The following is a 25,447-nucleotide window of genomic DNA, read 5'->3' on the forward strand; positions in this document are numbered from 1 at the left end:
ATGACTTTGAAAATGATATAATAAATATTCTGAGGAGGGGAAAAAGCAAAAACAAGTAACAAAGACATAAGAAAAATTTATTGCAGTATTTGTTCCACCAGAAGAGCGAGGGATAACTTTTTTCTTGCGATGTTCTACATTATAACATCAAAATCTATATTAAAAACAATATAACTTCCCCTGCATATAGGCACAGATACTGCACTGCTCTTGACATAAATAAATGATATCAAAGATACTTCATTACACAGTGTGGGTAAACAACAAAATGTTCAAAGCAAGAAAAAAAAAAAGAAAAGAAAGTTGTTGGTGCTTCATTATTGACCTGGAGCTCAGGTCAACAATGAATAGTGAATAAATCCATCTGGTGTTAGTTTAAACTCCAAAAACACTTTATTAAGAACATCATCATCAACACACTAATTTCCAACATTCAGTTTTTTTTTGTTTTTTTTTACAGAATTATGTTCAGATATAAACATGTGTTTAGTTAAACTATGATACAGTGGGAGTAAAAATCAAACAACGAAGTTGCTGCACAACAGCGAAGGAACTCCCACACAATGTTTGCCTAAACATTTCCTTCTCGTGTTTTTCTTGTGTTTAACTTAAACATGTCTGTATTAAGACAGATCAGTGTTTACAATACTTTTCCTCCATCTGGTCCTTAAAACTAAAGATGTTTCATTTTCTCTCTGCAACATATTGGATCCACATAGATTTGGGCAGTCTGTCTAAGTGATTTCAGTTGATTAATTCTTTTAGTCCCCGTCCTTGGCAGCGTATAGCGCCCGTAACGTCTGTGCCACTTTGTTCGATAGCTTGTGTCCACTTGTCAAAGATATTTTCTTGTAAATAATGTCTGACTCCTTGATAGTGTCAACCCAAGGCACCTTTTTGCGACCGTCCCGTTTCTTTACCTCAGCCCAGGGTCCAGAATAAGATCCAGTCATCCAGTGTATACTGTAGCCAGTTTTGATCCTCTGGATGACCCTGGCAATCTGTGGTCTGTCTTTGTATTTGGGACAGCAGATGGCAATGACGTCCATGGCCTTTACTCTCTCATTCAGGTGACCTGTATCCTCTGCGGACTCCCTGCCTTTCCTTGGTTTTCGCTGCGGATAGAAGGAAGCATTACACAAAAATCTTACAGACATTTTCCATGTTGGAATAATGCGTGAACAGCAGCTGCAGTAGAAATGCCAGCAGAGTTGATCTGCTCTCTGCAACAGTGACCCATTAGCACCGTTATGATGTATGTGAAGGTTCATAGGCATTAGAAGGTCATATCATGTCATATTGACATTCTGTTCAGGGTATCCAGAATATATATTTTTAAACAGAGTATAACATTTTCCCCTCTCAGTCTTATTAACCCGCATTCACCCTTCTGTTATGTACCTTAAAAGGGATGTGATATCCACATGACCTCACTAATGCCCAGAGTTAACAGTTTATATGCAGAACTAGTTTGATTACAGGTGAGCTAACATGGAAATCCTATGGGTGATCTCTAAACTTTTAAAATTCCTACCGAAGGGGGCTCTTCATCCTCACTCTCCTCCTCGTCTGTCTCCGCTGGAGCAGTGTGATTATTGTGGTTGTTGTTCAAAGATTTTGGGACCTTCAGCAGTGATGTAATGGCTTTGTTTCTGGCATTAGCACTTGCTTCACCCTCCTCGTCCTCTTCGTCGCGATCCAAGTGCTCCATTAGAACCTTGAACTAAGAGATAAAAGCAGACATACTCCTCATAATTCTGAGACTGAAAAAGAATACATACATAAACTCATAACATGGTGCTGAATGCTTACATCCAAATACTGTTTCACAATGTTCCTCTTGGTGTCGTGGCTGAGATCCATGTTGGCTAGGTCATTCTTCAGGTAATTCAGTGTCTGTCGAGGGTTGAAGTGCACCTTAGACTTTCTATTAACTGCCTTGTCGTATACCTTGGCAGACTCCGTCGGGGAATATTTCTGGACTTTGCTGTGACGCAAAGAAAAAAGTTTGGTTGAGTTTGTGTTATGCAAACGACTGCACTAATAAGAAAGAGTTGATGAAAGATTTATTGACTGGCATTTTTGCTGTGGCCTACCTATCTGAGAAGCCATACAGATTCTTCAGATGTTGTTTTAGCACCAGCAGCAGCAGAATGCCCTGTGAAGAACTGGCAAAGTCCAGCAGAGGAATGGAGTTTTCGGGTAGACGATGCATCACTGCATCCTCATCGTCCATGTCACCGTCAGAATCACAAGTCGCAGGTTTTTTTTGCCTGTGGACCACCTCATCATCCTCATCACTGCTGCTGGATGTGCTACTGCTCTGCTCATCATCCTCATCTTCATCATCATCATCATCATCAGAGCTGTGTTTTCTCCTCTGAAGCTTCTTCTTCTTCTTCTTCTTCTTTTTCTTTATCGTCTCCATGCACTTTTCCTCCTGTAAAGGCTCTTTCCGCAAAGACTGCACAGAGAACAAAACCTCTCAAACACAGACCAAATATACAGCGGATTCATTACACATGTTTGGATTTTCATTCCATGATGAACAAAACAACTAAAAGTTATAAGTCATACACACATTTTAACAAAGTTTCTCACCTCCTTGAAAGACTGGAGCAGATTACTACCAGAGACAGACAGAGTAATGTCTACATGGTGCATGATGAAAAGAGGCTCCTCCTGGGTCTGGTAGGGGAAGCAGGCTAAGTTGTCTGCTATGAACAGCAGCATGTTCACCTCGGTTTTCTACAGGGTACAAAAGGTAAAACTTCATGACCAGTATTGAAGTTTGGTTGGAGACACACAAGCCTACACATCTACACACAGAGAAGGAGAAAGGTGAACTTACGGAGCTGTCATCAAACAGGTTGAGCAGGGAAATGAGGAAAGCCCGTCTGTGTTGTCGGTTCCCACGGACCAAAGTGTATAGATGAGAGCAGAGAGCAGAGTCTGAGTCATCGTGACGAAAACCTCGAATCACTGCGTCTTTAGAACCATGTATGGCCTGTTGCACCTGATAAGACATCTTCAACCCTGCTACGGCCTTCATCTGTGAGTTCAAAGAGAGATACAACTTAGCATGTATGTAGATAAAATGATGATGGTTGTAATACTTCATATAAATACGATTTTTGTGAAGCTTGTATTTTATTTTTATCAGACTACAGGTCTAGGATCAGTTGAAGTTGAACTACAGTACAGTACAATATGAGATGTTATATATGTTTCCTTATTTATATAATGACATAACAGAAACATATATAAAGAAATATGTTTATATGCTTCTGTAACGTTAAGTAACAATATGTTTCCTTTTAAAGTGTAGTGAAGCATTGACTGTTTAAAATTCTCCCACCATAATAACATATACACACTACTGCCCATAGAGGCTGTTAAAGCAAATCCTTATTATACACTTTTACACCTTGTCTTGACAATCATAAACCAGCAAGCCACTCACATGGATAAAGCCTGAGTATTTCTTGTCAATCTCTGCCAGCTGTTGATCAGCCTTGTTCTTCATGGTTGGCTCAGGGTCTGTTCCCATGGCAATCAAGTACGGCACACACTAAAACAAACAATTGTTCCAAATCTGTGAACAGCTCATGATGCATTCAAGAGACCAGAAGAAGTTGCCACCATGAGTTCAAAAAAATAAAATAAAATCACAACCAGATCTTGCTTGTAAGAGGTACTTTATATCTAAGTTTTGGGTGAAACTGTGAAAGTACCTGTACAGGATGGACGAGGCCCTGGCTGAGAGTCAGTATAATGACATTCAGGGCAAAGTGCCGAGCAGTGGACTGGGAGTGGAAGAAAGACTCCAGCACCTGCTTCAGGTAAATCTGCATTATGGAGCTGCTCATGCCTGATGAGATATCCCCCATTTCTTTCAGATCCTCCTGCTTGGATTGGTTCTTCCCTGAATAAATAATAATAATTTAAAATAAATCAGCTGAATCTTTCTAAGGAGGTTCTACATGATAAACCATGTAGATTAACACTGCTGAACACACAGTTCTAACCCTAGACACCTAAGTATAAATTGGATTTGAACTTACATTCGCGATCGGCCTCCTGCATTCGAGAGTCCTCCTCTTGCAGGTAAGTCTGCAGGTTTTTCAGCACCTGGATCTTCAGATTGACCGAACTGGTTTCATCTGACAGAGTGTTGTTATACAGAACCTTCACATCCTGCACAAACATGAGCTCTGGGTGCATGATGAACTGGAAGCCTTGAGAGAAATAAAAAAAATATTATAATCAATTTTGGAAAACTGAAGCCAAGGACGAAAAAAGGAATTACAGTATAAAACACAGTAATTGTGCTTATGTTTGTCTGACATGAGGTGCAACATACCTAGACCTATAATGGCCTTGATCTGGACCTCTTCATCGTTATGAGTGGTGAAGTACAACAGAAGCTCCAACACCTTGTCTTTGATGACAATCTAAGAGACACAGTGGACGATAGTGAGTCAGTTATCAAAACAGGTTCAACAATTAGTCCTGCTCACAAAGTTTAATCAGATTGCTGGTGCTTACTTTGTTAGAACCCTTAAACTCCTCTTGGTCAAAATCAAAGTGCCGACAGAGAGCCCCCACAGTGAAGAGTGAGCGTAAGAGAGTAGGTTTGTTAGCAGCCAGACTGGAGCTGTTGGGGTCCTCTTGGTGCTGTGTCTTCAGTTTTGCCAGTGCTCCTAAAGAATAATACACGTGGGCAGTGAAAGCTAACTTTGTTCTTCTACAGTGAACTAACAAAGAATCTGGACAATAAAACACTATCTGGTGTGTGTTCAATACAATTTTGTATTTGGATGTGAATTGAGACTGAGTATAATGCAGTTACATGAGCATAATGTAACTTTTCATTTAAAGGTAAATGGAAAGGTTAGTGATTACAAGCCCCATCGACAAAACTATTTAGGCATTTTAGGTGATCTTTCCATATTTTCAACATGAAAGTTTATAACAATTGTGGTATAAGGACATTTATGTTTATATAAAAAATGGATGTATATACAGTACATAAGCCTTACCATAGTAGCGATTGAAACAAGCCCAGACAAACTTGTAGTTGTGCGTGACCTTGTTGACAACAGCACCAAGACAGCTTACGGAGTGCTGTACCACCTGGGAAGCAGACATAAAAAATGACATCATGGTCAAATAAAATCTGTATGCTCAGAGGAGTAATTTTACATCCACATTGTTCATGTTTTTTAAGAGATCTGTGAAAGCTGTAGGCTATAAATGACACTGACCATCATGCCGTATTTGATGATGAGCTTCATCAGGTCTTCTTCTATGGTAGTGAGGAAAGTCTCACTTGGGTGTTCCATCAGAGGCACGACCAGCTCCAGGATCTTTGCCACGTTACAGATCACCATGAAGTCATTTTGAGTCTGAAATGTCAATACAGAGACAGCTGCTCGGTCCAAAGCTGAGGTGGAAAACAACTTCCGTATTATGACAAATTGCTTTATTAATTGTATTCCTCCTTAGCTCCTGAATGTGTGTGTTTTACTATCATCTGATTGTACCTGTAATACGGTTGACACTACTGATTTGTTTCAGCAAAAACGTTGAGCTTAATTGTGCCATGTCCAGCACTTGCATGAGTGATGGTATGTCCTTATTAATCAAATGTGTCCCAGTTAGCTCTGATAAACTTTCATAACGGTTGTTATCTTAACATATCACACAAGTAGGCACTACTTGCAAAAGTGTGGGTATTGGGACAAAGCCTGTGTTGATTTCATTTAGCTGCCACTAGATGGCTCTACAGTACAATATAAAAGTTGGTGTTATTCATTTCTGTCCTGTGGGCAACAGCCTATAATAATTTCTGATACAAGTAAAACATAATAGACAAAATTACGTATCACTTACATTGCACTTGGTGGTCAAGTAGGGTTGCATAGTCATGGCATGTTTGACCATTAACTGTGCTCTGATCTTGCTGAACAGGTAGAGAGTGGTGATGCATGCTACCAGGCGACCTGAGTTATCCCCTTTGTCCTCACAGTCTGAAACATTAAAGCAGAAAACATTGACATTTGTCGCAGAAGAGTAATGTTTAACATAATAACAATGCAATAACAATTTTGTAAGCAAACATACTGTACCATTACACTTATTTTTATTACCTGCAAGAGACTCCTCATATTTCAGTATGTGTTCAACTAGATTGTCCACCAATTGAACACAGGCCTTCTTGGCAGGTTTGTACGAAGCTTGCTCTTCTGACTTTAGTAGCTAAACAGAAGTCATGCAGAAGTTAGATAGGATGCCTGACAACATATGCAAATACCAGCTTAGCTATCATAATAACCCAAAAGATGATGTTGAAATATCAAATAGACATACAAGTTAAACCACTCACATTTTGGAGAAGCTGCTCAAACCAGTCATAGCCTGTGTCTTTACATGCCAACACCTGGGATGAAATCAAAACATGAGTCAGATTCAACCTAAATATTTCTTATTTGGATGATGAACTTTTTTTGTCACAAGCTTAGGTAGTACGCACCACATCTGTGATGTTCAGGATCTTCCGGGTCATGGCATTTTTGTCATGACTGGGTGTGGGGGTGAACCAGATTTTCTGGAATGTCTCGTTCACTAGTTTCTGCATGGTAAAACATATGTATGTATATAAGCTGTACATCAAATACTAACACTAACACTTGTAAGCAGAACTCACAATAAATAAACACAAACCTTGATCCCCTCCTCATCGTTGACCCTTCGGATCATCCTGACACACATCTCGGTGACCTTGTGGAAGTCTGGCTGCTCCAGGCAAATATCCCTCAAGATCTTTATGACCCTCTTCCTTACACTAATACCTGTGTCCTGTGGAAAGATAAAATGGGAAGCTCAACATGGACAAAAATAAATCCATTACGCAATTGTACTTTTAACTGCCAAATTGTTGCAGTTCTTAATTTGATCTGTAGGTGGCAGTGTGGGGAAAAGATTATTTAACCTCAGCTGAACTTTTGCACTTTAAATCAACTGGTTTTGTCAGTTTGCTGAAGTCAACTTCCACTGGAGTCTGTCTTATGATACATGTTGCCTATTTCTTTCCACAAACCCCTAAGGAGGACAGTAATGTGGCCAAATCAATTTTGACTTTACCACTTGCTAAAAAAATTTCACATTTCTGGATGATACAGAAGCTCACAGTAAGGTTTTAAATAAAGGTGAAGAGGGAAGTTTTTTTTTGTTTTTTTTTACCAATATCCTTTCAATGAGCATGTCATAGTACTGCTCAATAAGCTCCGGTCGACTTAGCACAAAACGACCAAGTAGCTCCACGGCTGCCTCTCGCACACTGGTGGAGTTGTCCATGAGGCGACAGTGAACCCCGCGCTGCATATCCAACTGCAAAGCAACAAAGATTAGTCAACCACAGATAAACATTACTAAATCTTATGGCTGCAACTGTGAGTGTGGTAAACTGGCATAATTGCCTGGTAATGCCACAACACCACCCTAACACTCTAAAAGCTATAACAGAATGTCCTGTTAGGACAGATAAAAATGTAATCTATTTTATTTTAAATTGTGTTTTTATCAGTAAAAGAAAACAAACAAAAAAACGGTGCTACTGCTATCAATCCAGTGGTCTGAGCGATGTGTAGCAGCCAATACAGGATGACTTACCCGTGCCAGAATACTTGGATCCACAGCTACTACCTCAGACAGACACTTCATGGCTTTAGTTCTGACTGCGATGGCACTCTCACCCAGCACTCTCAGAATCTAGACAAGAGAAACAGTAAGAGAAAAAAGTTTGTGACAGCCAAAGCAATCCAATCTTTCACTGCTGTTCATTTGAATTAATCCTCTTACCTGTGATAAATAAATATCAAAGCTCTGTGCAAACGGCCTCATGGAGGCCAGATATCTGACAATCAAACATGCGTCCTCATAGTCCACAGTGTTAGAGTTTATCCTGAAAGACAAGTCAAGAGGTCCGTTTAATACCAGGATTGCTGAAAAAGTCAAGCAGTGTAACAAATTTGTGTAACGATCCAGACTCAAGTAGCATTTACCCCAGAGAACTGAAATTTGATGTGGACGTTTTCATGACCTTGCGGAGGAATTTCTTTCGTTTCTCAGCCCTCTGCATAATCTCCTCAGTTGAGTCATCGTCCATGGAATGATGTCGACCTTTCAAGTCCTCATCGTCATTTTGAGACTTCATCGCTTTCTCTGCCTCACTTATAGTGTCCCTGAACCACTGGGCAATATAAAATTTCCTGGAAAACTAAATCACACAAATGCATACATATGTTATCAAAAATGCTGAACATTTAAAGACAAACTATAGAGTTCAATACCAGTTTGACACCAAGAAACCACGGAGTACATCATTTGGCAGTTTCAAGAAACAGGAGTACAAGGGGTGCATATTACTGCATGTGTACACTAAGCATTCCGGCCATTAGGGAATTATCAATACACAGCTATACAAAAATTAAACACTCACCACTAGAGATGGATCCGTCTCAATGTGCTCATTTAGGAAGTCCAGCAAGGCCTTCTGGAGTTGCTGGATCTCATTACTACCTTCAGTCTATAAGATCAATAAGACAGGAGCATCTCAAAAGCAGTTCAACGTTAACGGTTACTTTGCATCTGTTAAAATAGGTCAGTAATTATCTAGTCTACCTCTTTGAGGATGCGGTCAACAGCCTTTTGGTCCATTTTGCTAGTGACAGCGTCTTTACGCAAGCGAGAAGCGACAGTGCCGAGGTAGTCCAGCGATGCCACCCTGAGCGCCATTTCTGTCTGCTTGTTACTGAACTGGTGCACCTTGAGCACAAGAAGTGGAGAGGGAAGTGTCGCAACAAAAACAGACATTAGAAACATTTTCTGCTGGACAGATGATAGGTAATGCCACTTTGGAGTGGGGGATGCTACTCACCAACAGCCGGCCCAGTAAACTGAGCAGCAGTTCCGCTGCAGGCCACTCAGGCCTGTTGACTGTGGACAGCAGGTCATGAACAAACTTCTCAAACAGCGGCCTGTAGTCCTCCTCTCCCTGCTTACTACCACACCTGAAACAAACAGAATACAATCTTTTGTTATAATATGTGTTTGAACAGCAGAAGAAAGTGTAAGGACACTCAGTTTCACTGTCCCCCTTTAACCGTCTTTAGATAAATTACTTACTTTTTGAGAAACACTGACAGGAAGTTCTGAGCTGTCCTCATGGCAGTTTCATAAGTGTTTGTGATAAAGACATCTTTATCCATCTAGAAAAAAGTACCCAATATGAGAAACAATCTCTCAATCAAAACACCTTATTAGATAACTATGGTTTATATCAGTTTAATCCTTTTGTAGTAACCTTCTTATTATGTTCATCCTCTGCATCTCTGTCTGAGGGAAGGTGAATCACACACTGGATGAGCTGAAGAACCAGTGCTGTGACCATCTGGATATACAAGGGCTCTCCATCCGAATCAGTGCTGTTGAGCCTGGGGATTATTAGGCGTATTAAATCGTTAGGTTCACTGAGAAGAGGACGTCAATGATCAATTTCATAATTCATGGAATTTCATTGAGCAAATTTTAATTTAAGATGTAGTTACCTAAAGTTCCTTAAGCTGCGTTTACTAGTAGGCAGTCTAGCCAGGGAGGTGAAGATCTCTTCAAGAATGAGCTGCCTGTGCTTCTCGTAACGAGAGAACACCTGTGGACAATTCAAAAAGTTAATCGAAACATAACAAGATGTGCATGAGCATGTTATCGGGGAAAAAAAACAATCTGAAGCAATAGCAAAAGTCTCTGCTAGAAATAATACGAAAATTGAATGCCATGGCACTTACTGCTGTGACCAGTGTGATTGCACATAACTGCAGTTCACTGACATTCTCCACAAAAAATGGTGTAATACCCAGGGTGGACACCTAAAAGTCAGGCACAAAAGCAGTCAGGTGTGTTAGAAATCAAGAGACAAAGGGTAAATGGGGTCATGAATTTGAATGACGTCAGACCAGATTAAGAGTCTCACCTGGAGAATAGTGGTGTCAGTTAGAAGCTGGATCTCCAGGAGCTCTGAGATGTTGCTGACAATATCACACACTTTGTTGTAGAGCATAACTACCACCTTCTGTTTGTGGGTGGAACTCTTTGCTCTCTTGGACTTTGAAGTATACATGCCACCTTACATGAGAAAGATAAAGGGAAAATAAGACTTGACTAAAAGATAAGTAAACCAATTTAAATATTAGCCATAAATTACCAACGCCAATTTTTAACAATGGTGCTCCCCTATTTAGAGCTATTTTTTTAAATAGGTGCAAAGATAATCAACATGGATCGGCCTAATCAGCTTGCCAATTTGCAAACTTTACGCACACAAAAACAAAACTTTTTAGAAGAATTTAGAAGAACAGAAGAAAACTGTGCTGACCCACTCTGTAGACCGGGTCATAGTGAGGGTACAAAGAGTTTTGCAGATGGAACTTGGTGTACTGCAACACCCTCTCAATCACATCCTCTATATAAACAGCCTTGGGCATGTGTGGAGATGTCATGATGTTGAGTGCAGTCAGACAGGCATCAGCAGACTTAGCCACCCGCTCCATGATAAGGTCACGCCATAACCGCTCCTCATCCATGGAATCATTATCCTACATTTTTCAAAAACAATTAGCAAAAAATAACTCAACAAATGGACAAAACTTACTGGAAAGCTCAAACCAAAAATCAGGTAAGAAAAATAACATCATTTCAGCTAAAAAATAATATGCAATTGGCAACTTACATGATTCATTAGTGTGGAAAGTTTGACGCTGTCCTTAATGTTCTTCTCCAGGATATTCAACATTTTCACCAGTTTATTAGTTGAAACCTACGGGTATAACAGATGATTTATTACTTTCACAACAATGCAGCTGTGAATTGGTGGTCTTCACAACTAAAAAACAATGTCAGTGTAATCATGTGACAGTGCACAAACCTTGTTAAAGATGCCCATAGCTTTGATCTTAGCAGAATCACTGCCTAGCTCGCTTAACTGGTGTTTTCCAAGTAAGAGCTCTTCAGGTATCTCCTCCTCATCTGTTTGAGGGCACAAAGTTATATAGTTAACATTTAAAACTCAACACTTCAGCAAATGTCATGAACTTTAGAAACTGTGCAGCACTTGATGTTTACTTGTGGCAGTGAGGTCCACGTCCTCGAGGCTCTCGATAATGCTGTCCATGCTGGCCGTGAATCTTTTAAATGTGGAGGAATCCATCTTTTCTGTTAAACAAATGCATTCAAATTGATTCATTAAAATATTTAGTTTTAAAATGCATTCATATTTTAAGATAACTCAAAACACAATACCCTCAGTTGTCAGCTTGGAATCATACGCTTTCCTGTTTTTCTGTTTCTCCTTTTTCTTTGATTTTCTGGCAGCTGAACAAAAAGAAAACAACATTAGTCAAATCCTTGGCAGCAGCAACCCCCCCTAAAGCAGTGAATATTTAATAAGGAAAGACTTGGGTGTAGCAACCCAACCATCCCGGGAATAGGTCTAGCTGATCACTGGTTTCAAGTGGCAATAATCTGAATGACAGCCGTCAGAAACAGGAATCAAAATTTGCATTCTCTGATACAACGATCATTTTGGTGTTTATTGTCTAAGTGTATAATGGACATTAAATAATAATGCCTTCTTAGAGACAAATGCAAACACTTTCTAGGTTGTCAACAACATTTATTTATATATTTTCTTTTGCCTATGCCCACTGGCTAAATTATGCAAAAAAGAGGTACCGTCACTCAGGCTTGGTGGTGGGCAGCTTTCATCCGAATCACTTGGTTCACGGTGGCGACTGCCGAACCCCCGTTGATCACCAGAACCCTTCCTCTCTTCCGGTTTCCATGCCTTGTCGTTATGTTTTTTGTACCTTTTCTTAGCAGCTGTAAAAATAACAAAGAAATACCAAGTTCTTTAAGCACCACAAATTGCTGTAGCAAATATATCAAATTTAATAACTATAATATAAAGTATTTTGTGGTACGTATTGTTTGCTGCGGGGTCAAATATTACTCGGTCAAAAGTGTCTTATGAGTTTGACAAAACTGGGTGTTTAATACTGACACTCATTGCCAGAGTCGTCATCATCGTTCTCATCATCTTCATCTTCATCCACCTCAGTGTACTTTGATTTCTTACTGATCGTGCTGTGCTTTCGTTTGTTTGTCTTCTCACAAAAAAGAATCTCTGTAAACACAAGAGGTAAGAATAATCTCTACTTAAAAAGAAACACAACTTAAAAACAGGGGTTTAAAGTAAATCAGCAATCCGAAAATTGGACATAGTCACATTGCACATATCCATCCCCTTTTTTTGCATACATACTTAATAAACATAGTAAATCATACCTCTCCCTGATTTGTCAAAGAAGTTCTTGGATCTGGAGCTGGGTGCATGCCTGCTTTCCTTTATGATCCTTTTCACCTCATCAATACTGAGTTTGTTGAGCACAACAACAGGTTTTGCTCCTTTGTTTAAGTTATCAACCAATGACACTCTCTCCAGCCTGACCAGGGGAATGCCCCAGCCCTCTATCAATTGCTCTGGAAGTTGGGGATCTTTATCTTTTCTATCCCGTTTCAATTTAGGAATCACAAAGTTCTTCAGACTTCCTGACTTGCCACCCATCAGGTACGAGGGGAACTCATTGAGATTTGTCTCCAAAGACTGTGTTTTGTTTCCAGCTGGGCAGCTAATGTTGCCATCCCCACTTTTCCTCTCTTTCTTATTTTGGGAGTTTTGAAGGCTGGAACTGTCTGTCCTCTGTCGCCCATTGAGGTCAGTGGATTTTCTGCTTCCGTCTTGCTTAACTCTAGGGCTGTCAGGTTTAGTATGCCGGTCAGGAGAGTGTCTGTTGCAGTTTTCCCTCAACATCTTGTGCTTCTTTTCCCTTTCCTTATCCCTATCTTTATCTTTATCCCTTTCTCTGTCTTTGTCCTTATCCCTGTCTTTATCTCTGTCCCTATCCCTATCTTTATCTCTGTCCTTATCCCTATCTCTATCTTTTTCTTTATCTCTATCCTTAGTCCTTTCTCTATCTTTATCTTTATCTCTGTCCTTATCCCTATCTCTATCTTTTTCTTTATCTCTGTCCTTATCCCTATCTCTATCTTTCTCTTTATCTCTGTCCTTATCCCTATCTCTATCTTTTTCTTTATCTCTGTCCTTATCTCTATCTTTTTCTTTATCTCTGATCTTAGCCCTTTCTCTATCTTTATCTTTATCTCTGTCCTTATCCCTTTCTCTATCTTTGTCCTTAGCCCTATCTCTATCCCTGACTTTGTCTTCTCCATGTTTGGAGTTACGCTCCATCTTGCTCAGGGTTTTTGGAGTCTCAAGTTGGCTGACATGCAATCGGTGACTGTTGTGGTTCTTTTCCTCTTTGTTGCGCAAGTCTGAATGCTTGTCATGTTTCTGACGTGGCGCGTCTGGCCATCTGTCAACTGAATGTCCCTTGCCACTGATAGTTTTGCCGTCATGTCTGTGTTTGGATTCACGTCGACTCTCCTGCTTCTGTTTGGGGGTTTCTGGTTGCCCATCTGAGCCAGACTTCCTGGGGTTCTCAGCATGCTGATTGATGATCCCAGGTCTCTTTTCAACGACGTTATCTATCTTTCCATCAGTCTTTGACTTTAGTTGCCGTAGGTGGTCCTCACACAGCTTCTGTGCTTCCAAGACCACTACAGGCTGTCCTATCATTCTGCCAGCTTGCTGCAGATCAATACTGACCATCAAAGCAGGCCGACTGGCACCGTTACTTGCAGAATTCGTCTTCCTGGGTGTCAACTTGCTGTCAGTGTTTCCACCTTGTACAGTAGGCCCGTCACTTGAGTCAGCTCCGGATTCCTGAGGATACGAGTCTTGCTTCCGTTTCTTCAGTGGCTTATCTGCAATAAAGAAAAACGTAGCTTATATCTACTACATACACAAACAAATCTAGCCATGCCTAAAATGCGAGAAGGCACAGAGCAACGGCGGACACACCATACCTTTATCCTGGACTTCTTTAGACCACCGTTCTCTCTCACTGGCCGACTCACGTTCTATTCTCTCAATCTCTGCAAGTGTGTCTATCTCAGCATCATCAAACACAACCCCACTGACGACTCCAGACTCCTTGGTGTTTTGCTGAACAGGAACCTGCTGACAGTTTTCCTGCTCCACAGCACCAATTGTGTGTGATAAGTCCTGGACAGTCCTTAAAAATTGATTACTATTATTCAGCAAATCAGTTTCATGGTCTGAGTCGACACGTGGCCTAAGAGGAAGTTCTGCAGATTGATCCATGTCTGAAAACTTCACTCGGGACAGTTTTAAAGTCAGCCTGGCAGACTCTTTTGATGGAGAACTAACAATGTCATACGAGGCATTTGTGTCCATCTGCTCAGTTTCTTCTTTACTCCTTTCTTTCTGCTTCTTTTTGCGGTCGGCGGAGGTGAGTAGCCGGTCAGGTGCCGCACCTGGTGGCACATCAAGTGGAGGGGACTGCATGATAAGGGGAGGCCTGGAGCCTTCTGAAACACAAATAAGTTCAAGGAAAAATCAGTCCACACAATAAATCTTTGCAAAGAATGAGTTATATAACAGTGCAATATTTTTGATCCACCAAATGAAGAATTGACTTGTTGGTAAAGCAGCATACTTTTTGCAGTCTCTTCACTTCCAGCAGGGGAACACACAGACTGTGGTGATTTAACTGGAAACGCGGCAACCCTCATGGAGGGGTTATTCTCCTGTTGGAGCACAAGACATTTATCATCCCTTTAAACAGTCCGCATCTGCCAGTTTAAGATCCAGTTCAAGATATCTTGATTGTATGCATTACCTCATTTCCCAGTCTGTGAGCCATGTTGATGTAGTCTTCATCGGAGCCTAGTCTCGCATTCTGATTAGATGAAGTACTTGAAAGCTGACCAGAGACCTTGTTGTCATGGATGTTTCTAACTAAAACAGAGAGCGAAATAAAATATCCAGTTAAATTATTTGTGATGTGCAATGCCTGCCATCTCTCTGACAGATGCCTTCTTTTTCACCTGTTCAGCTGTAGTTTTACTCTCTTACAGTAAGAAAGGGTCAGCTTATTACCTGAATCTACATAAGTGTGTATAAAAGTTAGTAATATTAAAGAACTAGTTAAGCTGTTGACTTGTGGCCTGCTAGGTTTGTCAAAAATACCATGCAAGTGGTGTCATATAAAAAAGTGATTATGGAGCGTCTTTGTAGCCGATGATTATAGTGAATGCCATATTACGGCAAAGCCACATCTTTGATTTGGGCCTTGGGACCTTTGAGGGAATTCTCTCTCGCACATTTCTAGACTGTCAACTGTCAAATAAAAAAGGTAAAAATGACAAAGACATAATCTTAAAAATAATAACTGTTTTCCTCCAAAGAATAGTGGGAGGAACTTGTAGGCATTTATATAGCTGAAGGATAAGGCGTATCCCCTATGTTAGGGAACAATGTGTGATCTCCGCATCAAAGCCACACCTTGAATATGTACTTAAAGGTATGCGGTCTATTGTAAATGGATTTTTTGTTCAAAACTCATTACAAGGTACTTTTCCTGCTGAATATTGTCAAGCTTGGCTTCTTTTAACCAGTACAAATTCACAGATAATGAAGATTCAACAACTCTTCTATAATATTCATTAAAATCAACCCTTTGTTATTTGCTGTTCCTCCCAGAGGTGCGGCAGGCAGCTAATGACACAGTTTTGTGACTTGACTTTGTACTTACCTTGCTGTGTCTGTTGGTGTTGAGAATAACTAGGTGGATTGTACTGCATGTAGTCTGCAGGACTCTGAGGAGTATAGGGACTGGGTATAGGACTGTTCTGTACAAACCGAGCACCTGATCCAGACTGTGGGGAATTAAAGCATCTGTGAAGGAGTAAGAAGTAGTCTTAGTAAAAGTATAGATACTTCTGAGTCCTCATCATCTGACTGTATGCTGGCACTGTCTTACCCAGGAGGGCTTTGGGGGACAGTGGTTTGCTGAAAGTTTGATCCTGGACTCCCATGAACCTGATTCTGGGACATCTTATACTGTTGCATCATTGGCTGTTGCATTACACCTGAAATAAAAGAATTAAAAAAATCTATTGTTTAGGTCATACAAACAAGGAGCTGGTCATACACCATTCCGCAGCAACAAAACTTGCCTATGTACCTCAGGAATGGAAACTTTGTGACATAGGGTTACATAATCCTTCAGTAATATATACACTGTAATGTACACATATAATTGGAGATGTGGTGTGATCTTTTATTCCATTTATTCTAAAAAATTAAATGTATTGGCACAAACATTATTTGGAGTTCAGGGTGTTGAAGGAGGAGGTTAAAGCTGCAGAGGAATGGTGAGTTTACCAAGGTGCAGGTTTATGTGGATCTTGTCTGGTGACAAGTACAAATAAGCACTTTTATGGCGCAGTATTTTCCTGAATCAGAAGCACATAGTTTCTACTGCTGGCTAAAATGACGCAAAATATATTTGGATCAACACATTTTGCTCAGTGCTTAAACAGGCTCATGTATGATTGTTCATAAATAATCCTTGATTAAATAATCTTTGATTATGTATTTTAATGGGTTGTGAGTGTGCGGTCACCACCAAAAAGACTTAAAAGGTCTAAGTTTCACTCTATGTTTTTCCTGCTACAATGGCTCTGCCCCCAGTTAGGAAAACACAAGTGTAGTAAAACTAGGCACCAGTGGCGCATCTGATCCAGGAAATGTTTAGGTAAATAACTAGTTGCGGTGAAAACTAAGAGTACAGCCAGGGAAAGAGCATGCGCTGGGCTCAACTGGAGAGTCAACCGCAGCTCATTGCCTCCTCCTTACCACCCCAAACCTTGTACAGGATTGGCATACTTTTGTCCCTGAAGATTTTGGGGTTCCTGGACAGCAAAGTTTGTAGAAGCATTGGCATGTCACCCTCAGGTTCATCATTTCCCAAGTTGTCCTTCAACTCTCTGGAAAGCAAAGAAAAGTATAGTCCACAGTCATATTGCAGCCAATAGCTGCCCACTGGACCTAAATCCAGTTTTGACTAATGCATTCTGATTCCTACAAGTCTCAATTACCATCTTCAGTGCAGTTTAGACAAGCCTTTTATGATGTGGACAACCCAGAACATGAGCTGAACTATCTGGTCAAGCAGTGGCAGTAATGTAATCATAGAAATTAAAACATCAATGCCTGAATTCACTGTTAAAGTAAACAGTGGAACAACGTTTTGTAAAACATTTACTATTTTACATTTAGTACTATAATGACAACAAAGTTGACTTAACAATGATTTCTTCCCCAATTCAAAACTAATTTTTGGCAAGCTTTCCTCTATTAAACTTCAATTCTCAAAAGATGTGAATATCGGTGATGGCTACTTACATGTGTTCAGTAGAGACCTGGTTAAGACTATGTGCCAGCTGAGTTACCAGATTCTCGTCCCGACACACCAGCAGGCTGCTGACCTCTTCAGAGATCCTTCCATTGTAGAGCAGACTCTTAGCAGTGGTGGCAGGGAGAGGAGAAGGCAATGGCAGCTGGTTCAATACTAAAAGGATGATGGATGGACAAGTTTGGTTGGATGAAAAAAGAAAGGAAACCGTATAAGAAAAACATATTTAAAAAGACTTTAGGATAAAAGATTAGTATGTGAAAATTTTTGTGCATGTAAGAATTTAACATTTGAAAACATCCAATTGGCCCACTGTATTTGAAAGTGATGCCAAATGTCAGTAATACAATCTGATTTGTTTTTTTAAGATAATGTACACTTTGGACAGGTTAACTTCAGCTTGATATACTTTACATGTACATTTTTGGGTAAACATTACAACTTTTCTAAAAAGAAAAAACATTTTTGAAGGCCTCAGAATAAATGCCAAACTTGTACATGATTTTAAAAAAAAAAGCTTTTATAATATAATAACATCTTTTTTTATCAAAAGGCCGTAACAATATTTCAACATTACAGTGGAGAAAGGCCCATTGACCTCTAGGATCAAGTAGTTACATTTTTACGATCTAATGCAATGAGATACAATAGTTCTGCAATAAATCCTATTTTTGTGAAATGTATAATGTTCTTTTAACAGATATTATTTTTTTCTTTCCTCAAAACTGGTTGTGGGTATGTGAGCCTATCACTTTCCATCTTTAGGAACATAAGCCACTTCACTTCTGTCCGCACTGAAATCCCCAGTAGTGAGAAGCATCACAATTACGAGTGTTTAGCTTTGTGTATGTTCTACACTTTATACTAGAAGCACCAAAAACACTACACATAGAATAACATTTTGGCAGTGAGGTATTCTTTAACCTTGCCACATCTTGGTTTGAGTGTTAGTGTTTAGGCTGTGTGAACAGCGTTAGAGAGAGATGATGTTGCACTTACAGTCTGTCAGGCTAGCAATTCCAGCAAGTGTAGTGATGGGAACATGAGGCATATCACCATTCATGCTGAAGATGAGGTCAAGAGGTCGTGTCAATGCACAGGCTGCTCAATATCACCAATCTCTTTATATTCCTCACATCTCCAAAATACTGCAAAGACAAAAAAGCATACACTTTTATAGAATGTACACTGTCAACAAGGTATGGCTGTGATTACATGCAGCACTGTATATTAGGATTATGAGTATTGAGAAATAGCCAAATTATATGGATTTTTCCATATAACTACAGTGTGCGTTTTATGGGATGGGGATTTAAAAAGGTTCAGCTCATGGGTATTATTACACTACCAACATAACTACACCTCTGACTAGACAATTTATAGCGGCCTTATAACAATGGGCATGTCTTTGAAAGTTATTGATTTATAGCAGCTTCTGGTGCTTATACCATCTTGTTGCCTGATTCCTTTTCCTCTTTACACTTCTTTATAGACACACAGCGGTGTGCATTTTTGGCTGGGATATTTCAACCTGCTCAAGAGCATGTAAATGCTGCAGAAACATACAATCAACAATAGTAGCTCTCTTAAGAATGCAGTATGTCGTGCATTGCAAGTTGACTCGAGTGGTGACAAACCTTGCTCGCTTGCTATATGATAAAATTAATAATGATAAAAAGTTCCAACGATTCTGTCTCTCTCTGTGTGTATCTCTAACGTTCCGCATCTCTACACGTATTTGAGAGGTTTATAGTCACTGTCGTAGCTGATACCGAACGTTACTAGCAAAAGGCAAGTCAGAAACCTTGTAGTTCTATCTCAAATAATTTCTTTTGTTACAGTGTCAGTTAAGGTTTCCGGGGATGTCCAAACACACAACAGCGAAATTACGTTAGCTTATCTTAACACAGATGTGACTGTATTATTACTCATGTATTACTAGCTTGACGTTGTATAACATTAGACTTGCTAAGAGGACTAGCAGCAGAGTAACGTCTGTTAAAGTGACTAAAATCAACTCTGGGTTAGCCGGCTAGCAACAACTGGAGGTGTAACGTTAGTTAGCTAAGGTATGCTAACTGGCAAGGCGCTGCAACTTGCCTAAGCTAGCATCACCGGGAGTGCATCAAAACCAGTTAGCATACTAGCTAGTATCGCTCTTTTTACCGTACAGGTTGTGCATGGATTTAGATTTTCACCTCACACTTACTATGGCCTTCGTCGACGCATCTCTCTCTAGCTCACAAACCTCGGACCTCGGACTTGCCTTAGGAAGCGTAACCCCGACCCAACGCCAAGGAGGCAGCTGGGGTACAAAGCAAAGACCCCATCACAAATCAGAATGATTCTGATCTCGTTTACGGTTCCCAACGGCTGCCCGATGTGTCTGACAAACCGGAAACACTCAGGAAGGTAAACGACTTGTCTGATTAGAGGTTGTTATTGTTGAATCTGTCTTATTTACCTCTGCTCTGGATGTGATGAGAAAGAGAAGTGGTTCTGGTGGAGGAGGAACAGGAGGGGGAGGAGCAGGAGTAGGATGGCAGCTGGAGCTGGAGCTGGTGTAGAGTCTCGAGCTCCCTCTCCGTCCCACTGTTCAAACAGCTCCTTTGAGTCGGGAGGACTGTGGGGGGTTTCTTCTTTCTCACGGTGAACATTCGCTGGGTAACGTAAGGGGGGAGCAACCTGCGTTATCAGGCGAGCATTTCATAGACTGTGGAGGTTATGTTTGCGGGTGACGTTACCGGTTAATTTTCTAGAGTGAAAAACACCGAGGAACATAGTAAAGGGGGGATCCACATTATCTATCCCCCTACCCCCCCATCTCTCTATCCCTTTCAAAATGCCGACCGGAACAACCGGGAAAGGGAATAACTCGCTTAACCGGTGAGGAGCCAGCGTTATTAGCGTTAACGTGTATGACCATTGGGAATAACCATCGCAACCTCTTGGGATCATTGAGTGTTATTTCGGTGGTACGTCATCTTTTCCAAAGATAAGTTTTTGTACATAAAAATTATGAAATCTTGTATTAAAAAAAATTGTGTTCTTCAGGTTTAGCATCATTTTGGTCTGTGGTGTTTACGAAACCGAACGTAAGTCCCCCCCACATTGACCTACAAAAGCTTATTTTGTCTCTCCACTTTTTTAAATTGGTCTTGTCAGAGACGGTTTAGAGAATCTTTGGTCAGCTGAAAGGTGACGTATGTAGACTGTCATCACAATCAACACAGAACAATCGGCCAATCAGCTGACTGATTCTCATAAAAACTTACCCAGCATTACCTAAAGCCGTCTCCTCCTCTTATGTTTTTCTTTGCATGCTCCAAACTATTCAGGAACGTAGTGGTGAAGAAACGCGAAGGCCTATTGGAAATATTCACTAATTTGAAGTATCTAAAAGATTAAGATCAACATGTAGAACTACTGGGTGAAGCACTGACGTAGGACTACAGTTTGGGACAAATCCAGACTGACTCAAATTCCATAAACAGGCTTTGGTCTCCCTCTTGTGGAGAAACATTTAAATAATTTTGCAGACTTAAGAAAAGTTTTCCCATCTTCCAGACTTGATGCTTTGTTGTTCAGTTTACACTTTTTCAGACCGTGACACTTCTATTTTGATCATCTTAGAAAAAACATCTGACAGTTCTTGTGTTGCACAGCTTGAAGGATGAAAACAAACCAAAACAATGAGAGCCATTTTATAATTTATAATGAGCTGCTGCAACTTGAGTCAGAGGATGGACTTTATTACCCAGGAGCAAAGGAAGTACGAGGCTCTGATTCCTAATCAGAAACAAATAAACAAAATGATGCCTTCAGGATGTTCTATGCTACAGCAATACTACTGAGGAAATAAAAGTCATCTGGATATCCTTTCGTCTTTTGAAATGGAGTGACAGACTTCATTATCTTGTACCAATCACAGTTAAGCACTTTTTACTCCATATCAACTTGACACTTCAAAGATTGAATGAGTAGAAAGGAGACCTTCCTTTTTGGAGATTTTAATTCCACTCAATATATGGATATACAACAGCAACTGCCTTGAGCAACAGCATTGTTTATGAGAGTGTGGTGACAGAAAGTTTCATTTTTTTTAAAATCACGATCTGGTTTTATATCACTAAACTATTACAAGTTGTCTCAGTTATAATATGCCAGTAGACTGAGGGTTTGGTATGCTGTCTAGGCAATGATCAGGATCATAATAACCATTCATTTCTTTAATATTTATCTTTTGAAGGTGAATTAATAATGTGTCTCAAAGTGAAATGTTATGAAGATAACATGTCTAGTACAATTATCTTAGAAAGACAACATTATCTATTGCTTAGTGTTTGTAAAGTATTTTGCTTTATGTTCTTGTTTGCAGACAAAATATGATAGCCTATCACTTTGATATCATGGCCAAATATTTTATGGATATTACTTTGTTCAGTTTTTCACAAGTATCATAAAGTTGTTTTTTAACCACTTTGACTGTTTTTAACAGTATTCCCATTACCCAGTAATATTTCTATGGTATTTGTCCATATTTTAGCAATACAATCTTTATTTTCATATCAATATCAAGCTATAGCATACTAAATTTGGCATTCAGTCTTATTTCTAATTCCCCTTATTTCTATTATTTACTGGGTGGAACTAAGCCTATAATTTTACTGTAGCTCTAGGACGAGGATATTTGTGATTAACACTACCACATACATGCACTAGAGAGAGAGAGAGAGATAGAGAGACACACACACACACCATTTTTTTCTTTTGAAAAGCCAGCAGCTGATGCCTGTAGTTTCACGAGTGGATAATAATGTTGCGTTAAGGGCCGTGGGGTTTCACGGTAATTACTCTGCTTCAATGGGTTAAGCCATGAGCCTCTACCCCGTGACGGTCATGAGGGTTTTCTGCCCCTCTCTGCTCTCCGGCATACTGAGGGAATATATTTGAGGAGTGTAACACAAAGCTTCAAGGACCACGTCTGTCTGAGAAGGAATCCCAACCAGAGGAACTACTCTCTGCCATCTAATTATCCAATTTGGTAAGATGATGGTGTGTGTTTTGTCTAGCAGATGTTGCCTCATTGAATATTTTGTATTGCAGAGTTAACTTTAATGAATATTACTGTCAGCTGAAATCCAAATTGTTATTACTTGATCAGACAGGACAAATAGATTTGAGGCTGCAGTAGACTGACAGGCATGGCATCACTTCATACTTTACATCTACTGCTACAACAAGTGATGTTGTCAAATTACAATTTCTTTTTTTAAATTTCCACAGTGTGTGATCAAGTTAATCTATCTTACCTTACAACCTATTGATTCATACTCAACATCTGGGCCCAGATGTTACGCATTTTATGCAACATAAATTTAATTAAAAATTAAACTTTTTTTAAAAATAATACACATTTTCGTTATTCACTAACAAACACATGTGTAGGCTATATGGAGGCCCATTCTTATATTATTTTATATCATATATTATTATATTTGTCAAGCATTGGTCAGCCAGTTATAAGACTACTCTCAAGTGTTTATTAGCACTGGGCTAGAGCACTTCAGTTAACACTAGGAGAGAGAGAGTAGATGACAGTACAACAGGACATGGTATGGCTCTGTGAGGGAAGTAATCCATGAAGTAGCCCATTTTATTTCAGTAAACAGAACAAACTGAACTTTATGTAAATGTTCAAATGCATAGTATAGTATGTAAAACAATGATTAAAAACACCTTAATTTAGTAACTATTCTGTTATTGTTACAAAACTAAAAATTGTTATATTCTAAAGAACAACAAATCGATTAAACACTGCACAGCTTCATGGTGGCGTGTGCCTGGACTATGTACATGCATCCTGGTTTGTGAATAATGTTTTTGACAGTCATATTTAATGTTAAATACAACAGATTGGTTTGACACATGATATGATACTCTAGTTTAATTATTGTATAAGCCATTCTTTAACTTTATTTACTTGATGTTACGGGAATATGATTTGATGCGCTGAAAGAGATATGGTTTTATAAAACTGTTCACTATGTCACTACTACTACTTGGTTAGTTTATAAGTGAATTTTCCGTTCACTTTCAGCTTGATGCCGCCTACTTGTACAGACAGGATGCCTCGTGGAGAATTCAACATTTATTTTGCTAGCAGCAGACGAGGATACGTCAGAGCTGAGGAGTATGTGTATCAATTTTATCGTGGAAATCAGTTATCAAAGCCTTAGTTGTACTACAGCTTTTTGTATTCTCATCTTCCTTATATGTATCTATGTAGCTATATTGTGGTATTCCATAAAACTGTTATGCAAAAATACTATGAGATAAACTAAAAATCTCTCTCTATGAATCATGTTGTGAACCACAGGGCAGTGGGTATAATTCTGCTGGTGGTCATCCTGGCAGCTCTCCTCATCCTGGGATGCTGGTACTTCAAGAAGAGGGGTGGCTACAAAATAATCAGGGTGAGGCCATCATACTCCTTTAATGAGGCATAGCCTTGACACCTAAATTAAACTATATTTAAAGCATTGATCTGTCATTCTAACTAATAAAAGTACATACTAAATGTTTCTGCAAACTTCCATACATGCAATAAAGTGATTTCCATTGACATAATATGCTATATTAATGTGAAAATGCTGTCATTATCTGATTTACAACTTATTTTGAATATCTTTTCCTGTTTGTATGCTGTTTTACGCTGCTCTTCTTTATTTTTTCCTCAATATATATAACCCTAAAGTCATTTTTTCATTTTTTTTATTAACTCCTGCAGAGCCCTAGATCAGGGTCACCAGGTCACACTGGAGGCCAGTACTCAGAGGCAGGATCTTCCGCCGATAACAAGATGGCTCTGACTGACTTCGGCAGCTTTCGACCTCTGGTGAGAAACAAGAAGTTAACCCATGACTGACTTTATTGGCCCTCTATTATATCTCTCTGTCCCTAAGTCAAGTATTTTTATGTCAGGAAAAAATATTTTTAAGAGTCAAAAAACAGAAAGTACATTATTTTGCTTACTAAAAGTGTAGCTCTCAATTTTTAAATATCACCAATAAACAGTTTACTACTGGGTAGACAAACTCTGTACACTACCCAACAGAGGGTACTTGATTAGTACAAAGCTTTAGGGCTCTGCACACAGTGTAGAGCATGTGAGGCTGATGCAATGGATGCCTGAAAGGGGGATTATTGTGTCACCAGACTAGGAGTTGGTATTATGTTTCATTCCCAAGGGAGGTATTTCTATCCATGTGTTGAGTCCATCAATACAAAGATTATTTCAACCCAGAGTTGAGGCAGCCTCTAGTTCACCCAGTAAGAACGTTCGCCCCATGTTGGCTGAGTACTGCAGAAGCCCGGGTTTGAATCGGACCTGCGGCCCTTTGCTGCGTGTTTACACCGATTTCTATCCACTGTCGCTTTAAATAAAGGGAAAAGCCCCAAAAAAAATCTTTAAAAAAACAACAGAGTCCCTAAAGTTTACAGAAGTGAAGCTGAATTTAATGTGTACCTTTAGATAATAGTTAATATTTTGAGTATTCAGTACTGTATGTGACCTTATTAATGTGGGAAATTCTCAAAATGTTCAGCCATTTCATATGGATAAATTTGTTCCTCTTTTCTCCAGGTTCCTAATGCTCCTCCAGCCTATGAAAAAATATCCTCAGGGCCACTGCCTCCACCCTATTCCCCCTAAAGGACTTCTGTAGTAGACGGACAGATGTCTGAATACAAAAAGGAAGACACTGGAGAACAACCTCTGAACTTCTTCTAATGTCACTGTCAATATGGTTCTTCTGTTTTGTAGCTAAATAAACCAGTATGTAAAACTATTCTATCCCTCACTTTGTAAAATGATTAACATTAGCTAACACAATGTATATACTGTGGGTTGTTTCAATAAAAAAAAAAAAATCTTTCACAAGAGTTGGTGTATAAGGAAGCAGCTCAAACACACTTGTTGGGGACAG

General features: G+C 39.6%; 2 protein-coding genes across 6 annotated transcripts; one reads left to right on the forward strand and one right to left on the reverse strand.

Moving 5' to 3' along the window:
- Positions 1 to 56: 56 nt before the first annotated feature.
- Positions 57 to 20,361, reverse strand: LOC117959505 (nipped-B-like protein A). Of its 3 annotated transcripts, none has more exons than XM_034896685.1 (47): positions 19,924 to 20,361; positions 18,459 to 18,607; positions 17,450 to 17,615; positions 16,931 to 17,031; positions 16,023 to 16,131; positions 15,795 to 15,937; positions 14,880 to 14,998; positions 14,697 to 14,787; positions 14,044 to 14,568; positions 12,403 to 13,941; positions 12,119 to 12,241; positions 11,791 to 11,937; positions 11,359 to 11,430; positions 11,182 to 11,271; positions 10,985 to 11,085; positions 10,790 to 10,876; positions 10,436 to 10,655; positions 10,034 to 10,185; positions 9,849 to 9,929; positions 9,612 to 9,712; positions 9,368 to 9,497; positions 9,190 to 9,272; positions 8,942 to 9,074; positions 8,686 to 8,829; positions 8,504 to 8,590; positions 8,067 to 8,281; positions 7,864 to 7,966; positions 7,675 to 7,773; positions 7,246 to 7,392; positions 6,727 to 6,861; positions 6,536 to 6,634; positions 6,389 to 6,442; positions 6,153 to 6,261; positions 5,896 to 6,032; positions 5,268 to 5,408; positions 5,043 to 5,136; positions 4,549 to 4,703; positions 4,364 to 4,454; positions 4,065 to 4,238; positions 3,735 to 3,925; positions 3,464 to 3,571; positions 2,852 to 3,052; positions 2,602 to 2,748; positions 2,097 to 2,464; positions 1,813 to 1,987; positions 1,535 to 1,723; positions 57 to 1,115 (listed from the first exon to the last, which is right to left on the reverse strand). In XM_034896685.1, the coding sequence occupies exons 2-47, from the start codon at positions 18,520 to 18,522 to the stop codon at positions 762 to 764; spliced, it is 8,094 nt and encodes a 2,697-aa protein (XP_034752576.1). In that variant the 5' UTR covers positions 18,523 to 18,607; positions 19,924 to 20,361; the 3' UTR covers positions 57 to 761. The 3 variants fall into 3 exon arrangements, with proteins under 3 accessions (XP_034752576.1, XP_034752577.1, XP_034752575.1); XM_034896686.1 differs by lacking the exon at positions 19,924 to 20,361 and adding an exon at positions 19,669 to 19,913 and having other exon boundaries at positions 14,044 to 14,565; XM_034896684.1 differs by lacking the exon at positions 19,924 to 20,361 and adding an exon at positions 19,669 to 19,913.
- Positions 19,783 to 25,433, forward strand: mlana (melan-A). 3 transcript variants are annotated; one of them, XM_034896693.1, is made up of 5 exons: positions 19,783 to 19,871; positions 23,560 to 23,652; positions 23,839 to 23,935; positions 24,250 to 24,357; positions 25,105 to 25,423. In XM_034896693.1, the coding sequence occupies exons 1-5, from the start codon at positions 19,801 to 19,803 to the stop codon at positions 25,171 to 25,173; spliced, it is 438 nt and encodes a 145-aa protein (XP_034752584.1). In that variant the 5' UTR covers positions 19,783 to 19,800; the 3' UTR covers positions 25,174 to 25,423. The 3 variants fall into 3 exon arrangements, with proteins under 3 accessions (XP_034752584.1, XP_034752582.1, XP_034752583.1); XM_034896691.1 differs by lacking the exon at positions 19,783 to 19,871 and adding an exon at positions 22,251 to 22,503 and having other exon boundaries at positions 25,105 to 25,433; XM_034896692.1 differs by lacking the exon at positions 19,783 to 19,871 and adding an exon at positions 22,295 to 22,514 and having other exon boundaries at positions 25,105 to 25,433.
- Positions 25,434 to 25,447: the final 14 nt, after the last annotated feature.

The sequence above is a fragment of the Etheostoma cragini genome, chromosome 16 (assembly GCF_013103735.1).
Source record: "Etheostoma cragini isolate CJK2018 chromosome 16, CSU_Ecrag_1.0, whole genome shotgun sequence".
Classification (NCBI taxonomy): domain Eukaryota; kingdom Metazoa; phylum Chordata; class Actinopteri; order Perciformes; family Percidae; genus Etheostoma; species Etheostoma cragini.